General features: G+C 43.5%; 4 protein-coding genes across 10 annotated transcripts in view; 1 reads left to right on the forward strand and 3 right to left on the reverse strand.

The window, feature by feature from the left end:
- The window catches only part of matn3b (matrilin 3b), an 8495-nt gene extending 1295 nt beyond the window's left edge, over window positions 1-7200 (reverse strand). Inside the window, exons 1-5 of one of the 2 annotated variants that reach the window (XM_017464096.3) lie at window positions 7076-7200; window positions 6221-6540; window positions 4383-4676; window positions 1751-2326; window positions 812-940 (exon numbers count right to left, since the gene is read on the reverse strand). In XM_017464096.3, coding sequence (XP_017319585.1) covers window positions 812-940; window positions 1751-2326; window positions 4383-4676; window positions 6221-6392 — 1171 coding nt within the window. In that variant the 5' untranslated portion in view covers window positions 6393-6540; window positions 7076-7200. The remainder of the gene's footprint in view (window positions 1-811; window positions 941-1750; window positions 2327-4382; window positions 4677-6220; window positions 6541-7075) is intronic. The other variant, XM_017464100.3, reaches the window with a different exon arrangement.
- Window positions 7162-10540, forward strand: mtres1 (mitochondrial transcription rescue factor 1). Of its 3 annotated transcripts, XM_017464103.3 has the most exons (5): window positions 7203-7245; window positions 7325-7389; window positions 8468-8913; window positions 9243-9315; window positions 10106-10540. In XM_017464103.3, exons 3-5 carry the CDS (start codon window positions 8480-8482, stop codon window positions 10286-10288), a joined length of 690 nt encoding a protein of 229 aa, XP_017319592.1. In that variant the 5' UTR covers window positions 7203-7245; window positions 7325-7389; window positions 8468-8479; the 3' UTR covers window positions 10289-10540. The 3 variants fall into 3 exon arrangements, with proteins under 3 accessions (XP_017319593.1, XP_017319592.1, XP_053535276.1); XM_017464104.2 differs by lacking the exon at window positions 7325-7389 and having other exon boundaries at window positions 7162-7245; XM_053679301.1 differs by having other exon boundaries at window positions 7240-7389.
- Window positions 10541-11641: 1101 nt separating this feature from the next.
- bend3 (BEN domain containing 3) lies at window positions 11642-16955 on the reverse strand. 2 transcript variants are annotated; one of them, XM_017464095.3, is made up of 5 exons: window positions 16745-16884; window positions 15263-15337; window positions 15096-15150; window positions 14382-14554; window positions 11642-14272 (listed from the first exon to the last, which is right to left on the reverse strand). In XM_017464095.3, the coding sequence occupies exons 3-5, from the start codon at window positions 15145-15147 to the stop codon at window positions 12059-12061; spliced, it is 2439 nt and encodes an 812-aa protein (XP_017319584.1). In that variant the 5' UTR covers window positions 15148-15150; window positions 15263-15337; window positions 16745-16884; the 3' UTR covers window positions 11642-12058. The 2 variants fall into 2 exon arrangements, with proteins under 2 accessions (XP_017319584.1, XP_017319583.1); XM_017464094.3 differs by lacking the exon at window positions 15263-15337 and having other exon boundaries at window positions 16745-16955.
- A 1556-nt stretch (window positions 16956-18511) lies between these two features.
- The window catches only part of pdss2 (prenyl (decaprenyl) diphosphate synthase, subunit 2), a 34453-nt gene continuing 32964 nt past the window's right edge, over window positions 18512-20000 (reverse strand). For all 3 annotated transcript variants that reach the window (XM_017464101.3, XM_053679313.1, XM_053679310.1), the window contains one exon: window positions 18512-20000. This exon is cut by the window's right edge and continues 1065 nt beyond it. The gene's annotated coding sequence lies outside the window, so the exon portion shown is untranslated.

Below are 20000 nucleotides of genomic sequence, written 5' to 3' on the forward strand. Positions count from 1 at the left end.
TAGTGTTGATGAGGTTTAGCTAATTTACTCAGAAATTATCCAAAAGACACAAAAATCTGAGGTAATTTCCTCAAACAAAACAATGGAGGATAAATGAAACAACAAAGTTTTTAAAAATATGTTTAAAAATATGTTTAATATGCTAGTTGAGTACTAGCTACTTAAAGCAATGCTAGTAAGTGAGCTAGTTAGTTTAAAACAACAAGCAAGAAGATTGTAAAATATACATTTGATATCCTGCAATCAAACTGTGTTTAATGTAGCTAGTCAAGGTACTGCTAGCTAGTTGGCAAGCTATAGCCACCAGTACACTGCTAGCAGGTAAACTAGTCAAGTCAGCCAGAACATTGGATTAGCATATCATTTAAATACTGTTTTATGCTATTCAATTTACCAGCGGCATAAAACATTTCTAGTTTGCAAGCTATCTAGTTTAAAAACAACAAAAGACAAATAAAAGCACAAACACATTTAATATACTGCAATTAAATTTAGTGTAATAGGGCTAAATGGTGTATTGCTAGCTAGGTGGAAAGCTAGCCAGCCCTACATTGCTAGTAAGTAAGGTAGTTAAGTTAGCATGCCATCAAGTCATCTACGTTATCGGCTATATTTAAGTGGTGTTGTAGCTACTTGATGTAGTAGCTGCTTGCATGTACGCTAGTTAGTTAGCTAGTATGCCATCACATCAGCTAGGTAGTTAGCCAAGCATTTTTCAGAAGCGTAACACAAAGTTCAATCCCCCCCTTCCCGAGTGTGGCTTGAGTGTGTTAAACAACCAACATGAGCATGACAGATTTTACAGACGAACCCTTGGCTTGTGAGCATGTTTTCTTGTCCGGGTTAAGCACATATCCCTCTCTGCACTCGCAGTAGTACGAGTTGTAGTTGTTCACGCATTCGTGCTCGCAGTCGTGTCCGAGGGCACATGCATTGATGCCTAGAGACAACGGTCAGGACTAGCAGAGTTAGCAAACAAACAAATAAACATACACGTGTCCATCATACATGCGGTCAGACCACAGTGTTGAATAGCAGAAACAAATCCAAACGATCGTCTCTAATGATTCCCCGCACCAATCCTGCGGCGCGTGCGCTCCAACGTTCCTTCATTCCTCCGCTCACAACTTTAGTTACTACAAGAAATTCGTTCACGTTAAAATGACACAAAAAACTTATATCCATGCGTTCATCTTATTCTGTGTTTAGAGACGTTACGTAGATAAATAAAGCTTGGAAGGAAGTAGCGGCGATCTTTGGTGTCTCTGATGAGTGCACGTAGCTAGAGTTAGCTTGCTTTGCTAATCTAATCTGTGAACAACGCTTATACGGAGCCTAGCATGCAAATCAAGCAACCGTTTTTCACACTGTATAGTGTTTTATTTAACTTCTGTTCAACTAGCTCGCTTCCAAAATCACGTCCAAAATCGACAAACAGTAGTGACTTACTTTGCTAGCATGAACGTAGCAGCAACGAACGAGTGCAGACAACATAAATAAACTGTATTTACAAGTGTAGTTTCAAATTGCGATGATGTTATGTTTAGCATCACTTCAAAATGGCGACCGCTATTGAAATACGGTGAACACGAGTAAGGAAGAAAATATCTAAAGAGCGTTAGGTACTCCACTTCTACCAGTTTGGTTTTCGTTGATCGTCATTTAAATAAAGATAAGATTATATTTGGTATTTTAAATGAAATGCTGCACTTGTATTACCTTGCTAAGTTGAAAAAGTTCCTGATCTTACCACAGAGAGTTTCCCTAAACTTGGACGTGAGTTTCTCGATCACGCCGTACGTCTCCACGTAGAACACGTGATCGTCCAGCGGCTGGCTCGCCATCGCTTGCAGAGATTTCATGTCGGCCCTGTCCACTCCGACGGCGTAGATCTCGATCCCGAGAGCCCTCGCTGAAGCCGACACCTCCTCCACTTTGTCCTGCGGCCGCCCGTCCGTTACGATGATGGCCACCTTCGGGATGTTTTTATTCGCCGTCCTAGCGCCGGACTCTTCGGTGAACGTGTGCTCCATCGCCGTTTTGATGGCCAAGCCGGTCATGGTCCCGGTGGAGAGCGGCTCGACCCGAGAGAAGGCACGTTTGAGATCCGCTTTGTTGGCGTACGTCTTCAGGAGGAACTCGATATTGACCGTGCTGGCGTAGTTGACCAATCCGACACGCGTGGCATCGACGCCAACGTCCAGCGTGTCCACCAGGTCCGAGAGGAACACTTTGACCTTCTCGAATTCGGCAGGACGTACGCTGCGAGAGCTGTCGATGACGAACACCAGGTCCAGCGGGCGGCTCTTGCACACCTCTGCCGGAGCTGAGGATTATGGGAAATATAATTTTTTTTACATAAACACAATGCATAAAAAAATAACAAATACAAACGTCTGGATAATGATTATTCTTCTGTTCTTCTATTACACCACAGCGATTCTGGATTCTGATTGGTCAGAAGGTGTTAATTAATCACAGGTTCATATTTGTGCACTCGTTATCGTTTCTATGGTAACGTCATTGATACAGTGACATTTTGTGTAAGCAGATGTTTGGTAAAGCTGTAACTTTAGGTTTTCAGACATCTTCAGGACAGAGGGGTTTTCGCTTTTTGCGGTTTCTCGGTAACACGACAAGCTGCATTTTTTTTTTTAGAGAAAAAAAGAGAGGCTGGTGAGGGAACGACTGTTTATAGCTTCTATTCCACAACTGGAAAAAAGGACAACTCTAGGACATGTATTAGATGCTAGCTTAGCCTACACGAAGAATTATTTTCAGCCAGCATTAAATTCAGCAGGACTTTTCTGAAGTCAGCGCTTATCCATGATCCATGATAGATTCTGAAAGAAAGACAGGAAAGTGTTGGATTGTAATCAGGTAGATGCACTAAATGAGAGGAAGAACAACAAGATGTTGTTAGTGTGATCATCTGATCAGTTTATCTGACCTGGGAACTGATGAAGAACCTTAAGATCAAGATCATAACACAATAGATATACCAAATGTCTGTTTCTATCAAGTCATTTTTCGGAAGATCTGATGAAAAATTGATGAAGCTCCTCAGACAAGTAGCAAGATCCGGTGGCTTTGACTCATTGCTACCAGACATTGAGGTTAGATGTTTCTACACTCATTTAAGGAGCTCTAAGAAGGAGCTTCTTCACGAAGAAGAAGAACCTCCAATGAGATCCTAACAAACCTATAGAGTGAACCAAATGTCTAAGCCATGTAAGTTCCCGTAATAGTCTTGAAGATGTTTCTCCACAAGCTCTAGCTGCTCTGATGAACATGGTGATCTGAGGAAGCTCCCATTTGAATTGCATACTCAAGAAGTTTGTCCACTCATCTGGGAAGCTTCATTGTCCAATGAAGCTCCTCAGATGCATGGAGAGACATCTTAAACCACGAGTCTAATATCATTGATTGGTTCCCATCCATCTCTTTCTCCAATCAGGGTTCTCCAACGAACTGAAGAAGATTCACCGCTCAAGAATTGGTTCTTGGGTGAAAGTTTGTTGAATAAGTGAAGAATCTTCTTCAGTAGCCACCTAAATGTCTAGTTTCAACCGATGAAGCTTCTCTGGTGAAACATCTTAAATTACAAGTCAGGTGGCTTTGAGTTATTACGACCAGACATTTAGAATGCTCATCTGTATGCCTACTGAAGAAGTTTAGCAGAAGTTTCACAAATCATCTGAGGAACTTCATCAGTTCCCGATGTAGATGAAAAACTCACACTTCTACAATACGTTCATACATCTAATCAGCTTGATTTACTACTCCTTCCTCATTACATTCTTGAACTTTTTTCATATATGTGAGGGGCTTCATCAGTTCTGGTCAAGCAGAAGAACCGAATATGCTCTTCAGATGTGGTGAAACATATGAAAGTACAATTCCTGTGGTTCTGACTTATAACTACCAGACATTTAGGCTACTCTATGCCTACTGAAGAACTTTCTCAGAAGTTTCTCCAAACATCTGAGGAGCTTCATCATGTCTGATGAAGATGAAGAACCCACAATGCTCCTCATATGAGCAGAGAAATGTTCAGTCAACTTGTCTCACTATTCCCAGACATGAAACATCCTGGGATGTTTACAATCCTGAACCTTCTCATCTAAGAAGTCTGAGGAGCTTCATCAAAATGTAGACAAAGACTTGGTGAACTCCTCAGAACATTACGACGTTAAAGTGGACCTGCATGACTGAGAACCATTGTACATCCATGGCACCACCTACAGTAGGGAGGAATAAAGAGTGAGAGATGAATGGAGAGATGGATGCGTGAAAGAAAATACAGGTCTCGTGAAGCTCAGCATGCTCTGTGGAGAAAAAAAAGGGGGTAAAATGGGAGGACTCCCTCGTCCTGAGTCTACCTGGATGAGTGGGAGGAGCAGCAGGGGGAGTGGTGGCACTCAGGGTACTGAGCGGCAGGGTGATGGGCGTCGTGGTGGATAAAGCGGGAGGAGGGGCTGGAGTTGTGGTTACGGTTGGAGTGGGCACTGTGGGTGGCGCTGTGACGCACGGCTTGGTTAGCGTTAGCTTTGGTGGCACCACTGGCACAACTGGAGGCTGGACAGGAAAGACGGGTCGGTGGTGGGGGAACACGGGCCACTTCCAAGGCGGCCGATGATGGAAATTCCCGTAAAACCTGGGGTTAATGGCATGAGCTTAGTGTGGTGAGAGAGAGAGAGGGAGAGGAAGAGAGATAGAGAGACAGAGGAAGGATGGAGGATTAAGGCAAGTATGATGGCGTCTCGTATGGAGAGATAAAGAGAAAGAGACAAAGCTAGCTGGAAACAAAAGCTCGAGGATGAAGTCCTTTTATGGTTTCTGCAAGCGATAAAAATGCTAAATGCTGATAAATGCTAAAATTAAATTTAAAAAAGATCTCAAATTTGCCCGTCTGTCTTTCCGTCTGTCTCTCTATCTGTCTGTCTGTCTGCCTGCCTGCCTGCTTCTCTCTGTCTGTCTCTCTCTATATACATCTCTGTCTGTTTCTATGACTGTCTGTCCGTCTCTCTGTCTCTTTGTCAGTCTGTCTCTTTGTCAGTCTGTCTCTATATATATCTCTGTCTGTCTGTCTCTTGATCTATCTCATTGTCCGTTTGTCTGTCTGTCTGCATCTCTGCCTGTCTGTCTGTCTCTCTATCTATCGCTCTGTTTCTATGTCTGTCTCTCTATCTGTCTGTCTCTATGCTTGTCTGTCTGTCTCTTGATCTATCTCTCTGTCTCTCAAACTATCTCTCTGTCTATCTGTCAGTCTGCATCTTTGCCTGTCTCTCTCCTATCTCTCTCTCTGTCAGACTGTCTCTCTGCCTGTCATTCTGTCTCTCTGCCTCTCAGCCTGTCTCTCTCCCACTCTCTCTGCCTGCCTCCCTGTCTGTCTGTTACTCCTTCTGTCTCTCTCTCTGCCGGTTACTCTGTCTCCAAATCTGTTTGTCTCGATCTCTCTCTCTCTCTCTCTCTCTCTCTCTCTCTCTCTCTCTCTCTCATGGTGATATTCTAAGAACTAAGAGCTAAAATCTACTTCCTGACTTGTAGCTATTTTCTTCACTATTTTGATTAAAGGGTCCTTTTGTGTTCATGTTATATATATGTATGTATATATTTTATTTAATGTAAGAGGTCTTTAGAGGCAGTGGATGTAGCGATGTTAGTCCGATATGAGAACTAACTCTCGTTTTTATCCTGACTGATATCTCTTCAGAATTACGATCATTACGATCATTCTGTAAAGAAAAATCCACACATTAACATTGACTAACGCTGAGGAGAAAAAACAGACTGATGACAAGGAAGTTCTTTCCATCTCATAAAGTAGCTACATAATCAGTGAATGCTATGCTCAAATTGTGTCAAAGATAAAAAAAATGATGAAATAAATGAATCATTATTTAAAACAGAAGTGTGAATAATTATATATTCCTTCCTAATCTAACCCACGTACACAGATTATTATTATTATTATTATTATTATTATTTTAAACATTTCAATATACTTTGATATATTAATATGTTCATGTCACAGTTACGAGTTATTAAATTACTGTAATATTATTGTGTATTAGTCTTATTCCTCTGTAACAAACTTTTGTAGAAACCCTTTTTAGTTTTCTCTCAGTGTCTTCGAGAAAAATCTTTGCACCTGCACTAATAAAGAAACATTTCCAGCTTTATGAAGAAGAATGTTTCTCAGAGACGTGCTCCATACCTCCATTGATGATGTTTCCATGAGCAGGTCTGCTGTAGGTCAGTGGTCTGCGTCTCGCTGCAGGTCTGTCCTGGATAAATCTGTACGGTCCGTATGTCGCCTCGGCCTCCATCATGATCATCATCAGCAGTGCTGTCAGGAAACGCATCAACGTGTGTACAAACCAGGCCATGCTGCTAAAAACGTCTCGGGTTCCTGACTTGTGCGTCGTGTAACTCTGTTTGCTCTACTGAACTAACTACTGAAGAGCTCAGTACATTTAAAGACCCAGGCTCTGCCCTCTGAGGGACCAACAGCCAATCAGCACACTGGGTGGAGATCTGGCAGAGTATAAAGACAGATTTTTTGTTCAGAGAGAGAGAGAAAAAAAGAAAGACAAAAAAAAGGAGAATGCTTTGCTTTGGGAAAGGAGGAAGAAGATGTACAATACATCATTTATTTATTATTATTATTATTATTATTATTATTGAATTAAATTATTTAAATCAAAATCCATTTTAAGATCTACGTTAGTGCAGTCTTCATAATGTAATATGTTACTTTCTTCACTGGGATGCAAACATTTTATTTTGCAACATTGAATTCTATTTGTTGGAAAAGTAATGATGGGAAATCACTTTCAAGAAAGTGAACTAGATTACAAAAAATAAACTAAATAAAAGAAGACTTTTGCACAGGACTGTATATTACTAGTAGCACTAGTCGTAGTAGTAGCATTAGCATGTATTTAGCATCAGCTTTTTTGTTGTTGTTTTTTACCGCCATTTTGTGTTGTACATGGTGTCTAAACGAACTAATTTATTGATCTAAACTATGTGCGTGTCAGGAAGTATTGAATTTGAGTAGAATTTGTACCCTGTCTGTCGAGCACATATGAATTGTGAGCAGCTGTAGTTGTAGTTCCACTCTCCGGCCGCTGGGGGCGACATTACACACTACAGCTGTAACACACTTCTTCTCCTGCGACACTTCCGGTGCTCGCTGTTTACAAGGAGACAGCAGGCGGAACGTCCGAGTTCATGCACGTGAGGCTTTAATAATCTTGGTTTTTAATTCAGTTCTGTGCTTTTTTATGCGTATTAAAGTAATCCGGAGTTGTTTTAGTGACTGAACAGGAGGAGTGTGTGAAGTTACACGCGGTGTTTGGACGTGTACACTCTTATTTGGCGGTAATAATATCTGTTATTAACCTATCGTTATTATTATTATTCCTCAGTCAGGAGGAAACTCTTGTTATTGTTTATTATTATTATTATTATTATTATTATTATTATTATTATTCCTCCTCAGGCAGGAGGAAACTATTATTATTATTATTATTATTGTTAGTTATTCTCCTTTTCTCACTAAAGTGCCCAATAACTCAATAACTGAATGGTAAAAAGTTTAGAAATGTGGCACATTGATACTACAGGCCAGGAGTAACTCCCACACTACAAATGGCGCACATCAGCCCATAGGTGGCGCTACAGCCCACGCGTAAAGTCTACGTGATTTTCCCTCCGCCCCATGAGTCCAAAATGTCTGAAAATTGGTATAAATGCCTTATTTCTCATGGGGAACAAAAAAAAGCCTTTGGGGACCCATAAAGTCCGCCATGATAGATTTTCCATTACATAGCCACAAAAATCTTCTCCTCATGAACCGTAGGTCCGCTTGCCTCGAACCGTGGTACATGCGTGCGGGATACATGTCTTTCTGTAGGGTGATGAGCAAGAAGGAATCGAGTAAACATTGACCGAACTATTTACATATCGGTCTTCACCTCACCCGCACAAACAAGGACTTTTTAAACTCCGCTGCATTGAGCTTCAGTGAAACTCGGCTCAGTGTTTGTTCCAGACAACGCGCTGGTATGCTTTTACATCAAGTAAAGATGGCGTACAGACGTAACAACCCTGGAGAAGATGTGCTGTCCTAATTTAGAGGCTACCGTCATAAACTGTAAGCCTTCCTACTCGCCGTGGGTGTTTTTCTCCTTCCACGTCCCACCAGAGGCAATATTATACTGGATCACTGCTACACCACAGTAAAGGATCTCTCACACGCAGCGTTGGGGCTGTCTGATCATTGTCTAGTTCATATTATACCGACATACAGGCAGAAACTGAAATAAACCTGTAATAAGGACTGTAAGAAGATGGATTTTGGCATTCTGGTGAAACGTCGGTGTATATTTACGCGTTGGAGTCCATGGCGAGGTTGATCTCACCCCGCTGTTCTGTGTTTGTGTTTGTGTCTGTGCAGTGAGAGGAGACGATGCAGAGTTTATCGGTCCAGGCTCTGACCCTGCGCCAGCTCGGGAGACTCACGTCCCTGCAGGTTCCGTGCGCGTGGCACGGCGCGAGTTTATTGCTGCGCTGTCCGCGAGCGCTCCACGCACGTCAGCTCTGGGGCCCGAGCGCTCCTCTGGTTCAGCGCTCGGCCGCGCTCCTAAAGCACCGAGGCGCCGCGCGCGGTCCGCCCTACCAGCAAACACGCTTTAAGGGCTATAAGAAGAAAAAGGGGCGAGCTGGAAGTGCTCAGGAGGAAGAGGACGAAGAAGAAGAGGAAGAGGATCCGGAGGCCAGCGATTACGAGGACGAGCTGCAGGAGGATCCCAGTTTACCCAAAGACTATAAAGATCACCAGAAAGCAGTTCAGTCGCTACGCTTCGACCTCGTGATGAAGACGGGACTCGACGTCGGCAGGCAGTAAGAGCTGGAACACGAATACACATACACACCGATAAACCAGGGCTGGGTGATATATCGATAAAATATCAATATCGTGATAAATAATTTCACAATACACGTTTCTGAGATATCGTCGGTATGTTTTTAATAATTACAGATTAAACGTTACTGAATGGACGCCGTTGATTTGGCGTAACGTTTGGCCACGCCCACGCGACACAAACTACAAGCTTCAGAAGCGACGTCGCGCGCTAGCATGAACGCAGAGCGAGAAAACGCTGGAAAAATGCTAACAGCGAAATCGAACATTTAAACTGTGTGAATCTCTGCTCTTTTTTCTTTCGCAGTAAAATCGAGGACGCTTTCTACGACCACAAGCTGAGGCTGAACGGACAGAAGCTCATAAAGAAAAGCAAAACTGTGAGTTAACCCCCCCCGCTCTATATTTAATCAAACGATCATCAGAAATGTTTATTCGTAATCCTAATTTAGAAATATATTACAGAGGATTTTCATTTGAAATTTTTTGCGAGGGATTTTGTACGCATATATATATATATATATATATATATATATATATATATATATATATATATATATATATATATATCACTTATTTTTCATTTCGAATTTACAAATCCGATATTGGTAGATTTAATACCAAACAAATGATTTGTATCAATTAGGTCGGTCTATGTATATTATAAATGATTTTAAATAATTGTATAAATATCCAGTAAACATTTTCTGTCTGAAATGTTTTTGTTCTAACCTCATCCAAAGAGTAGATTTAACAAAGGTAATAAGTATGCAAATTTGCACCGTTTATTATAATTAGACGGAGTCTCATTTGCATAAAAAAATGCATTAAAAAATTTTTTACAAACACGACAGAAACGTTTAAGAAAATCAACAAAAGGTTTAATTGTGCATTGTATAATTTTAGCATGTAGTTGAGGTTTTGTATGAAGTATTGGCACCCCTCCGCCCACACTTGAGTAAAACTCGATATCGAGAAGAATTATTTGCGTTTGCTCAGAGTGTAGGGATTAGTTCGTGAGTTTTGTTTAGCATCCTTATTGCAGATACTGCGATATATATTATGCAGCCCTTAATAAGAACAAACCTGTTGGCTTTTTTCAGAAGGTCTTTCAGATAGACCGTGACAGCGATGTTGTGGTCTTTCTTTAACGTCTGGCTCCACCTGCAGGTGAAAGTGGGAGACACACTGGACCTGATCGTCGAGGAGGACAAAGAGAAGGACGAGGTGACGCTGAAGAGAGTCGTCCTGAAGAAGATCGTGGGAGAAACGAACGACGGAGAGAAACAGAAAGTGCTGCTGAGAAGCTGGAAACATCTCCAGCTTCCCAAACGAGACGCCTTCGGAGAATAAGCAACGTTACGATGAACCTTCTGATGTGTTTGGGGGTTTTATTTTTCCCCCCTCCCGCTCTGTTCTGGAAAGACGTCATAGTTGACAACTGACAATTTAATCGACGTTGTCTCAACATTGTAGGGATTTCACTCGTGAGAGAGAGTCGAGGAACTTGTACAGGATTATTTATGGGTCTAACAATGAAAGCTCATCTTGTGTGCTTTAAAATATTTTGCATATATCACGTATTAAATGTTCACTTCACGACAAGTGGCTGATCTTTTCGTCATCGCGTCATCCAATAAGGCGCGGTGCCGCTCGGCATTAAACCTAAAACCATTTCTAACGATTTAACATTTGATGTACAATGGTGTGTTCACTTTATTTATAGCCAGGAATGTTCGAAAACTCCCCAGATTTCCAGAACCGTCTTCGAGAAGAACACCACCACCATCACGTGCCGATTCTAACGGTTATGAAGACACACAACTGAAACGAATACCAATCTCATTACCGACGCTCCGTCCCAAACCCGAAATGTTTGTTTCGTTCGTTAGAAAAGCCTTCGGACTGGTGAGGGATCGCGTCGACTTAACTACAGAACACGTACAGTACAGTGACGAGTTCACTTCCAGATCTGAAACAACAAAAAATAATCATAAAAAATGCTTTGCATCATCTGTAGACCAGAGCAATTAAAGTTATAATAATAATAATAATAATAATAATAATAATAATAATAATAATATGTGGGTAAAAATAAAACACGGTAATGATTTAAAATATTTTGATATTTTGGGGGGGGAAACATAGCTATACTTCGAAATCATTCATATTTTGGGGAGAAACAGTACTACTTCGTAATAATTTAGATCTGGTGGGTTATTTCTGATGTCACTTTATACGCGTTCGTGCGTTTATATTTAAAAATCCGCAGCTCACATGTTTCTCTGGTGTTCCTACTGAAACAGTGTTATTGCATCATAAAGTGTAACAGCCAATCGGGTTCCAGTATGCAAATTGGATGCAACGCAACCCTGCGTCACCAGGGGAAGGGGCGGGGCATGTGGGTTTCAGAGCATATCTTGTAAATCTTGTTGGAAGTTATTGGCCGGCTGCTTCACTGCAAAAGCACCATGGGAAAGACCGTCTCGGCCAGTCTCTTTTGCGAAAGAACGTACAATTCGAGTTCTGGATAGAGATTATTTGTGGGAGGGACTTCCTGTATCGCCAGCACACGTCCTTTGAAACGTCCGTGTTAAGTTTATTATGCATTCAAAAAGGGGGGAAACCCCCCCCAAACTTTTGTATTGTTTTCCCTTCGATTTCTCTTGTACATGAACACAGCACCCGCTAACCAGACAAACCAGATCCGTTTCTGATGAAATGCAAACTTTTATTTAAAAATAGTCATCGATTTGCTTCTCTATTTTCCTCTACACCGTAGCTAGGACATCGAGTTAGAAAAACACCAGTGCTGCAACATTAGAATGAATTAAAAAACAAAATATACCCCTCTCTGCCGTTACTAAAGTGACTTGGAACTAAAGATTCGATTCTTTCCACTTGTGTATCGGCTAGGCTAAGGCGACGATAGCTTATCTATTAAAAGTTAGAAGTACGATAGCTTGGCATATTAATATTATCTGTCGTTAGTGTCATCGTTAATTAGCTTCGCTGCTGTAGCTCCATCTTGTAAACAAGGACCTACTCGATGAGGATCTCGTCGTTTACAGCTCGCGCCGGCGGTCTTGTGCAAAAGTTAGAGTTTCGTTCAGGCGTAAATCGTTAGGAACACGACACGATGCCGTTCGATCTCTTGGCCTTTTTCAGGATGTCGCATTTCTTGCGATTCGGGCGCCTGCAGCGCTCGTCGATGCTGGGAACGCACTCGTAGTGCCACACCTCCTCCATTTTATCCGCCGGGTACACGGCCTCGACGTAATGGCGGATGAGTCGGAGTCGCACGGGGTCCAGCTGTTTCTTGTTGCAGGCGCCCGAGTGGTTGTACTGAAGCCTCAGGTTCTCGTGCGTGAAGAGTTCAGGGAAGAGACGGACGAGAAGACGGGCGGCGAAATTCCCGACCGAGAGGCTCTGCTGGACGATTTCTCTAACTTCGGAGTCCGTGAGTAAGTACGACGAAGGCACTGGGAAGTCTGGAGCGGAAACCTGGAGGTCGTCCAGAGGAATCTTACAAAAGTCTTTGCTACTTTTTTCAGGTGGCAACGAGGGCACGTCGAAGTCCTCTTTCGGACGATCCGGGGTGATCTGGCTAGCGGTCATGTAGTCTCCGAGATCGGAATCTTGATCCGAGGTGTAGGTTTTCCGCTGCTGCTGGTAGGAGCGACGCTGCTCCGTGTCTCTACGCCTGCACCTTTCATCAAGCTTCCCTACAAACTCCAGGGTCCAAACCCGGTCGTTTTTAGCTCTAGGGTAGAGCAGCTGGACGTAATGGCGGATGAGGTTGATCCGGACAGGATCCAGCTGCTTTTTTCCCAGCGAGCCGCTGCAGTTGTAGTGCTTGCGATTGTTTTCTTGCGTGAACAGTTCGGGGAACATGAGGACCAAAAGACGGGAGGCGAAGTTTCCGATGGACAAGCTGCTATTGTAGATGCTCCTCAGCTGCTCCTTCGTGAGTAGGTACTCTTGTGGAACGTCAAAATCCGGACGAGGGACGTCCATTTTGTTGAAGTCGACGGGTTCGAGCAGCAGCCTTTTCGACCTCCGGTTACACCTTTCAAAGTCGGAAAAATCACTGATCTTCACCACGGAGACATCGTCAGGGAGAGTAGCGGGGTTGTAGGTCTCCTCGGGGAGGTTCTCCTGATCGCCACCGTTGGCGGAAACATTCTCGAGCGCGTCCTCCATCTGCTGCACGCACAACTGCAGCCAGGTGTCTTCGGGCATTTCTGGAAAATTCGCCTCCATGTATTTACGGATAATCTCCAGTCGGTCCGAACTGACCATCAGCTCTCCGACGGTCCTGTGGCCCTCTGGAAGTCTCCCTTCCTCAAACACTTCGGGGAACAGTCTGTTCAAAAGGAATACCACAAACTCCTCGGCTGACGTGATGTCGTCGGGATTCTCGCCGCTTTCTTGGGAATCGAACGCGAGATCCGATTCGACGTGGCCGAACTGGCCGCCGTTGACGGCGGGGTTCTCTCCGGAATCCAGCGACAGCCCCTCGTCTTGTCCGTCCTCGTTGATGAAATGGCAGCCGTGGTGGTTTTGGTCCGCGTCGAACCCGGTCCGTTTCCCGCAGACCTGCCCGCTCTCCATGTCCTTCTGAGCCCAGAAACGGTTAAAAAAGTCGTTGATCTGCGGCAGGCACTCGTTCTGCCAAACGTTCCCGTTCTTGACCAGCGGGTAGCACGACTCCATGTAGTTGCGTACGAGTTGAAGGTGCAACGAGTCCAGAGCGGCTTTGCTGGCGACGCCACAAGCTCGGCAACCGTGGGCGCATTCTTTAGCTGTGAAAAGCTCTGGGAATAGCTGGACCAGCAGCCTGCACCCCAGTTCGCCAGCGCTGGAGGTCTGCTCCATCAACTGTCCCAATTCCTCTCTGGTCAACTGGTATTCCGGTGGAGGCTGGAACTCCATAGCCATCTCCGAAGGCTTGATCTGCTTCTTGATGCGCGTCACTTCTAGTGAAAGAAGGTCCACCTTGCTGTGCAGCTGAGACATGCTGGAGTTCAGACTGTTGAGAATGAAGAACATCTTTTCGAAAAGCGGATACAGATGAGAATCGGGAGATACCGGGGACGTAGAGGATCTGGAAGACGACGCCGCGTCGAACCTCACGTGAATCGGGCTGTCCAACTTTGGGAAAAGGATCCCGTTACGGCTAACCCGGATCCCGGATTCGTGCTGATCCATGTTGGCCTTTTTCTCGGAGATACGGTGGGAAATGCCGTATAAAGGCTTCCGGTATGACGATACGGTTCTGTCCTGGGGGGATCTGGGCGTTTCCTCCGAGCCGCCACCTTGGAAAAGTTCTCCGACCTATAAAAGGAAACAGATAGGTTGCTGCGGAGTGCTCACGGTCATTCGGGCGGGTTTTAATTACTGACGCCTGAGAACCGAATCCCTTCTGCGTCACCTGCAAAGTTACCTTGGCCTTCTTTCTGCCGGCGGGCTGGTTCTGCTCCGAGTCGGGGCCGTCGAACCCGTGCGACGCAGATCTCTTCGCGATCCTCCGAGCGAAGCGGTTCAAACACTCGTCCTCCAAATTCCGTTGCGTCTCGACGTCTGAAATGTCGTCTGCGTCCTTCTCGACCTTGACCTCTGACAGAAATAAACGGGCATGTCAATACGCGCTGTTTTAGACTCGTCTCTAAAAATATACGTCGAAACGGACTTTTCTTTACCGCCACACTAATTTCTACGATGTTTTACTGTTTAGGCAGGATTTCAACGTGAAAAGACCCTCGGCGGCATCCTATTCAGGATACGACGGACACGTGTTGCTGGTAACAGCTGTATTACGCTCGTCTGGTAAAAAGAGGGCGGGGCCTTGTCGGTTAAGCGTCTGACACCGACGCACAGAGTGAACTAACAAGGTTATTACGTGTAACCGGAGACAATAACGTGTTATTTATGACACCTTTGTCAGATTTTAAGCGCCATTTGATATCTGACTGAAAGTAACCGCCTGGGAACGTCGCCAAGATGGCCGCCCATTGCACGGACTTTATAAGACGGATTGAAACCGTGACAACCGGCGCCAAACTCGAGTCACCACCTAGCAACCATTTGAACACCGATTTCAGACTTTTCTGGATAACACTCACAAAAAAAACAAAAACAAAAAAAAAAAACCTATTACCTTTATCAAGTGCATGTCCATCTGATTTAACGCCACACTCAGACGAGTTCATTTCCTGGAAAAACAAACACACAAACAAACAAGCAAACTTATTACATAAATGAAACTTTATAATGGTGTATTTTACATCAAAACGTTTATTTATAAAACAGGATGAGCACACTTACCTATAATCCATTAAATTCATTACAATACATGATGATGATGGTGGTGATGAGAACAGTGCATGATGATGGGTTGAACTAAATGAAATGAAAAAGTTTACATGTGGTAACACAAATAGATCTTCTATATCCTGACGCCGCTGCCGCCGCCGCCTGCGTCACGATTGGCCGGCAGCCACCTTGCGTTCACGACAGTGAAACTGTACCTCATAACGACAGTCGTTATTAAAGCGATGAACACTCTGGTCTCGAGGTCACGCCCACGCCAACCAATAAACATTCCACGTACGCATTAACCGTCAATTCTAATTAAACTGATTATAATTACTCACTTCAAAGCACGTACGTGGCGCGGCCGTCCGTACACGTCCCTGCGAACGAGCTGCTGCTATAGGAACGATGACGTCTCCGAACGAGCGCGTTAATATTAATATAAACCTGTCAGAGCTGCCGTCATAGAAAATTAATCAACACCTTGAATCTGACCAATCACAATCCAGAACTCAGTAAATAAAACAACTCTCTGACCTCTGGATTTATCACGATAAATCATTTAAAAAAGCATTTTTAACCTATGCAAATCAAGCATGGATTACTGATCAACGTATTTGCATAGTTTTCTAATTAATCAACATCTGGAATCTGACCAATCGCAATCCAGAACTCAACAGCGCTGTTGTTTTTAAAATTGAATCATCTAAAAAAAAAAAAAAAAAGAAGCATTTTTTAAAAATCATATGCAAATCAAGCATTCATTATTATTATTTGCATATTGTCCTGATTTGACATGTAACATGTTTCTTGCTGAGACTTTATGAATAAAAGTTCTAGGGCGTGGCAGCAGGTTCTAACACTTGATAGCTGTACTGAAGGGCACGCGTGAGTGACGCACCAGCCAATCAGAGCGCAGGGAGGCGGTGCCTGTCGGAATACCGGCGGTGAAAACCAAAAACTTATAAACACCACCCGTTCACGTCCTCATTCTTAAGACTTTAAAAAAAATCCCACGCGCTCCACCGCAAACCGGAAACTCTTCGCTTACTACAGAACCACGGAGTGTGTGAAGAGTTACACGTGTTATGAATGTTTTGTTTGTTTTTTTCCCCCCTCTCTCAGACCGGAAGTCGACCCGCGCGTGTTTTTTTTTTTGGTCCCGCGCGTGACGTGTGCATTCCCGTGTTGCCAGATTGGGAAAAAAACCTCCACGCGTTCTAGGAATTTTTGGTTGTTTAATGAGGTCGCGCGGATGAAACGGGGTCACGCGGGTGGGTTAGAGAGTGGAGGACTTCGCGGAGGGTTTGTATCGAGTTCAAAGCTTCATGTCGTGATTAGACCGAGGGGGTGAGAATCCAATCCAATCCAATCCAACCTCTCGAGGGGGAGGAGGAGGGGGGGCGAGAAGACAACACAAACAAACAACAGACGAGTTTTTTTTCTTCCTCGTCACTTCATTAAAAAAAAAAAAACCTAACGGGATAAACTCACCCCGGTTCGTGCGTCTCGCGGCTCCACGGCACCGTGCGGTTCCTCACGCGGCCATTTGCGCGTCCGTGCGTTCGGTCCACGCGTGATTCCTGGCTCTCCGTGTCTCTGTGTCCCGTGGTCGCGCGTGACGTGACGGTTTTGTCGATGCTGTGTCATTTCCGCAGCTGCACGCGCACTGTGGACTGTGGGAAAAAGTGGGCTATGGCTCGGTCCTGAATCCCCTCCTCCCCCCTCCTCCCCCCCATTCTGGACGTGTAGTGCACTAGGTAGGGTGCGCGGTAGGCACGAGAGGTGTGCGCCGTTATTCCACAGTGCGCGTGCGGTCGGTGTTCCGTGCGGGGAAGCAGGCAGGAATCTGGGGCTCAGCGCGCGCCTTTTCACTGCAGAGGTGTACTTAATAACTCACTACATTCATTCATCATAATAACAAATACAGACGAGTGGGAGAACCCGCACTTTTTTAAAATTCCACACTGGTGGAAATATTATAATAAAAATGTCGACAGTATGAAGTTAAAAACAAACAAACAAACAAAAAACCCTCTAAAAGTAGTTAAAAATAAAATGGTAAAATATGAAAATGATGATTAGTCTTGATAATAAACTAAAAATACTGCTAATAGAAGAAGAAGAAGAAACAGTCCTACATGTGCTGTTTATAGGGCATTTAATTCCTGATGTTTTAAGCTTTTTATGACTTTTATTTAATTATTTATTAAAATAATTTACTTTTTTTTTTAGCCAAAATTTTTTTTTTTTAAAGTCCACTACATCACCTTTACCCAGAAACCCAGAAAAGAGTCCGCGAGTGAGTCAGAGTCAGACAGTGAATCAGTCAGTGAATCAGCGAGTCAGAGAGTCACTCAGTCAATCAGCCTGACTATGAATGAGTCAGTCTCAGTCAGTGAGTCAGAGAGGCAGTCAGTGAATCGGACTGTCTATGAATGAGTCAGTGAATCAGAATCGGAGAGTCAGTCAATGCAGAAGTCAGTGAATCAGAGAGTCGGTCATTGTCAGTTTTCTGCTCAGTTTACCAGAATTTTGGTCATTAATAGCAGTTAATTAGCATAATTAAATTGCACAGAAGAGTTCCCTTTGGCTCTCTGAATCGCTCTGAATGAAAACATCATCATCATCATCATCATCATCTCCATCTCCTCTCTCTGTCCATCTGTCCACGCTCGGCCGCTCTGAGGTTCATCACTGACGTCTCCATCACCCTGCATCTCTCCATCAGCAGTCTGAGAGATCATTACTCAGCTAATGGAGCCTGAGATATTACTCTCTTTGTGTGTGTGTGTGTGTGTGTGTGTGTGTGTGTGTGTGTGTGTGTGTGATCAATCACACAGTGAAGCTTAAAACTGCTGAAACATGGCACTGATCATCGTACACGCCTCGTTAACTTGTAGTAAAAAAAAGTTTTATCTCAGCTGAGAGCAAATATGATATTAACATTAGAGCATATTATATTATTATTATTATATTATATTATATCGAGCATAATTCATAAGCAATGATGATATTTTTCTTAAAGCATGAGAAAAATACATGATTTCAGATGAATCAGATTTAGCCCACTGCAATGTCAATGATATGAATATTCCGACAGATAAATAAAAAAAACAATACTTTAAATAATAGCAATTTTAATAATAATAATAATAATAATAATAATAATAATAATGTACAGTACATGTGGTGTTTCTCAAAAGTACAAAAAATGAAACATGCTTATTTGTGATAAATTTATTACACATGATATTTCACTGGGATAAATCTCTGCTACTTTTATTTTTGTCATTTTTGTAACATGCATTAATAAAAATAATATAATAATTAGAGATGCGCCGCGGGTAAATTTCTCAGCCGATACCGGTTCCGATCGTCCTGCCTTTCATACCTTCTCTTGAATGAATAATAATTCATTGAAAAGAACTCTGAAGGAAATGCACATGAAAACTTGATTCTCTCCGTTTCAGCGAGTCGTCCGGCAGTAACCGGTCTCAGAAGCACAAAACACACTACTCACATTAACATGAGCCCATGAACTCCGTTCTGAAGATCAGAGTAAGATTATCATCTTATTGAAGGTTATTCGTTCATATGAACATCGACTGATTTATAAAAATCCTCCAGTTAGTCTCACGTTCACTCTCCACACACACAAGCATTTCTACTTCATCCCTGACATCACACCGGTGATATAGAATATCCGCTTTTTATATATTAACATTCACTGGATATGAAATATACGACTATAAATATATTTTCATGTGCAGTATATACTTTTTTTGTCGACTTGTCTTCAACTTAAATCTTTCGACAGTGTACTGGCCCTTTAATGCGGGGAGAGAGTGGGGGGGGGGGGGCTGGAGTTTGGGATCGGGGATTGACTCAACGCGAAATTTCTGCGTCGTGAAATGTACTTCCGGTTTTAGTGCAGAGATTACAGAGATTACCCTCTGCAGTTTTGTCGTCATTCCACACACGAGACATCGTCTTTACACACAGAACCACATCCATGTGTCTCCCCGCCCTCTTTTGATCGACAGGATATAATCCGCCCTGATCATCGGATGTTTTTAAACTATCGCCGATAGCATGAAAAAAAGCCCTTAGCGGGAAAAATCGCCTTTCTCGGCCGATACATCGGTGCATCTCTAGTAATAACTTCTAGTGAAGATCCGGATGGGTTTAAGTGTTAGAACTGATCAAATGCCTATTACTGACAGGAAAAGTTACATCGCACTCGCTGTGTGTGCTGCAATGACACAGAGCTGAGTGGAGGTGGTGCTGCTGCCCCACGAGCCCCTATACACACTCTCAAACACACACACACACACACACACACACACAGAGCTCGAGTCGGTGAATCTCCAAACCGCAAAAAATCTCCATTTCCATGAACAAAAACAGAGACGAGCTCACGTTACACAGAGCCGTGATACTGACGGCCATCACACACACACACACACACACACACACACACTCACACACACACACACAGTTTCCTCTGAAGGGACAAATCCAGAAATAAATCCAAACGATTAATAGCTGAAATGATCCACATTAAAGTCCACAGTGGGATACTCGTCTCTGATTGGCTGGCTGCTGCGCGTCATCAGACGCGACGAACAATAATAAGGTGTGGAGCAGTGATTAGGTTTTGACCCTTCCCACCGTGAGCGTGTAACCATGACAACGGTGATAAGCAACGCTTTACAGGAGGCATGTAAAGATCTGTTCTGCTATCGGA

This window comes from Ictalurus punctatus, chromosome 3 (assembly GCF_001660625.3).
Source record: "Ictalurus punctatus breed USDA103 chromosome 3, Coco_2.0, whole genome shotgun sequence".
In the NCBI taxonomy this organism is placed as follows: domain Eukaryota; kingdom Metazoa; phylum Chordata; class Actinopteri; order Siluriformes; family Ictaluridae; genus Ictalurus; species Ictalurus punctatus.

What these genes read in the sequence shown, in the direction of transcription:
- mtres1 (XM_017464104.2), top strand. Translation starts at nt 8,480, where the DNA reads ATGCAGAGTTTATCGGTCCAGGCTCTGACCCTGCGCCAGCTCGGGAGA. An exon ending in GGACTCGACGTCGGCAGGCA is followed by an intron (nt 8,914 to 9,242) that starts GTAAGAGCTGGA and finishes TTTCTTTCGCAG; the next exon opens with TAAAATCGAGGACGCTTTCT. An exon ending in TCATAAAGAAAAGCAAAACT is followed by an intron (nt 9,316 to 10,105) that starts GTGAGTTAACCC and finishes CTCCACCTGCAG; the next exon opens with GTGAAAGTGGGAGACACACT.
- bend3 (XM_017464094.3), bottom strand. Translation starts at nt 16,900, where the DNA reads ATGACACAGCATCGACAAAACCGTCACGTCACGCGCGACCACGGGACA. An exon ending in CGCGAGACGCACGAACCGGG is followed by an intron (nt 15,151 to 16,744) that starts GTGAGTTTATCC and finishes TTGTTTTTCCAG; the next exon opens with GAAATGAACTCGTCTGAGTG. An exon ending in TGGACATGCACTTGATAAAG is followed by an intron (nt 14,555 to 15,095) that starts GTAATAGGTTTT and finishes TATTTCTGTCAG; the next exon opens with AGGTCAAGGTCGAGAAGGAC.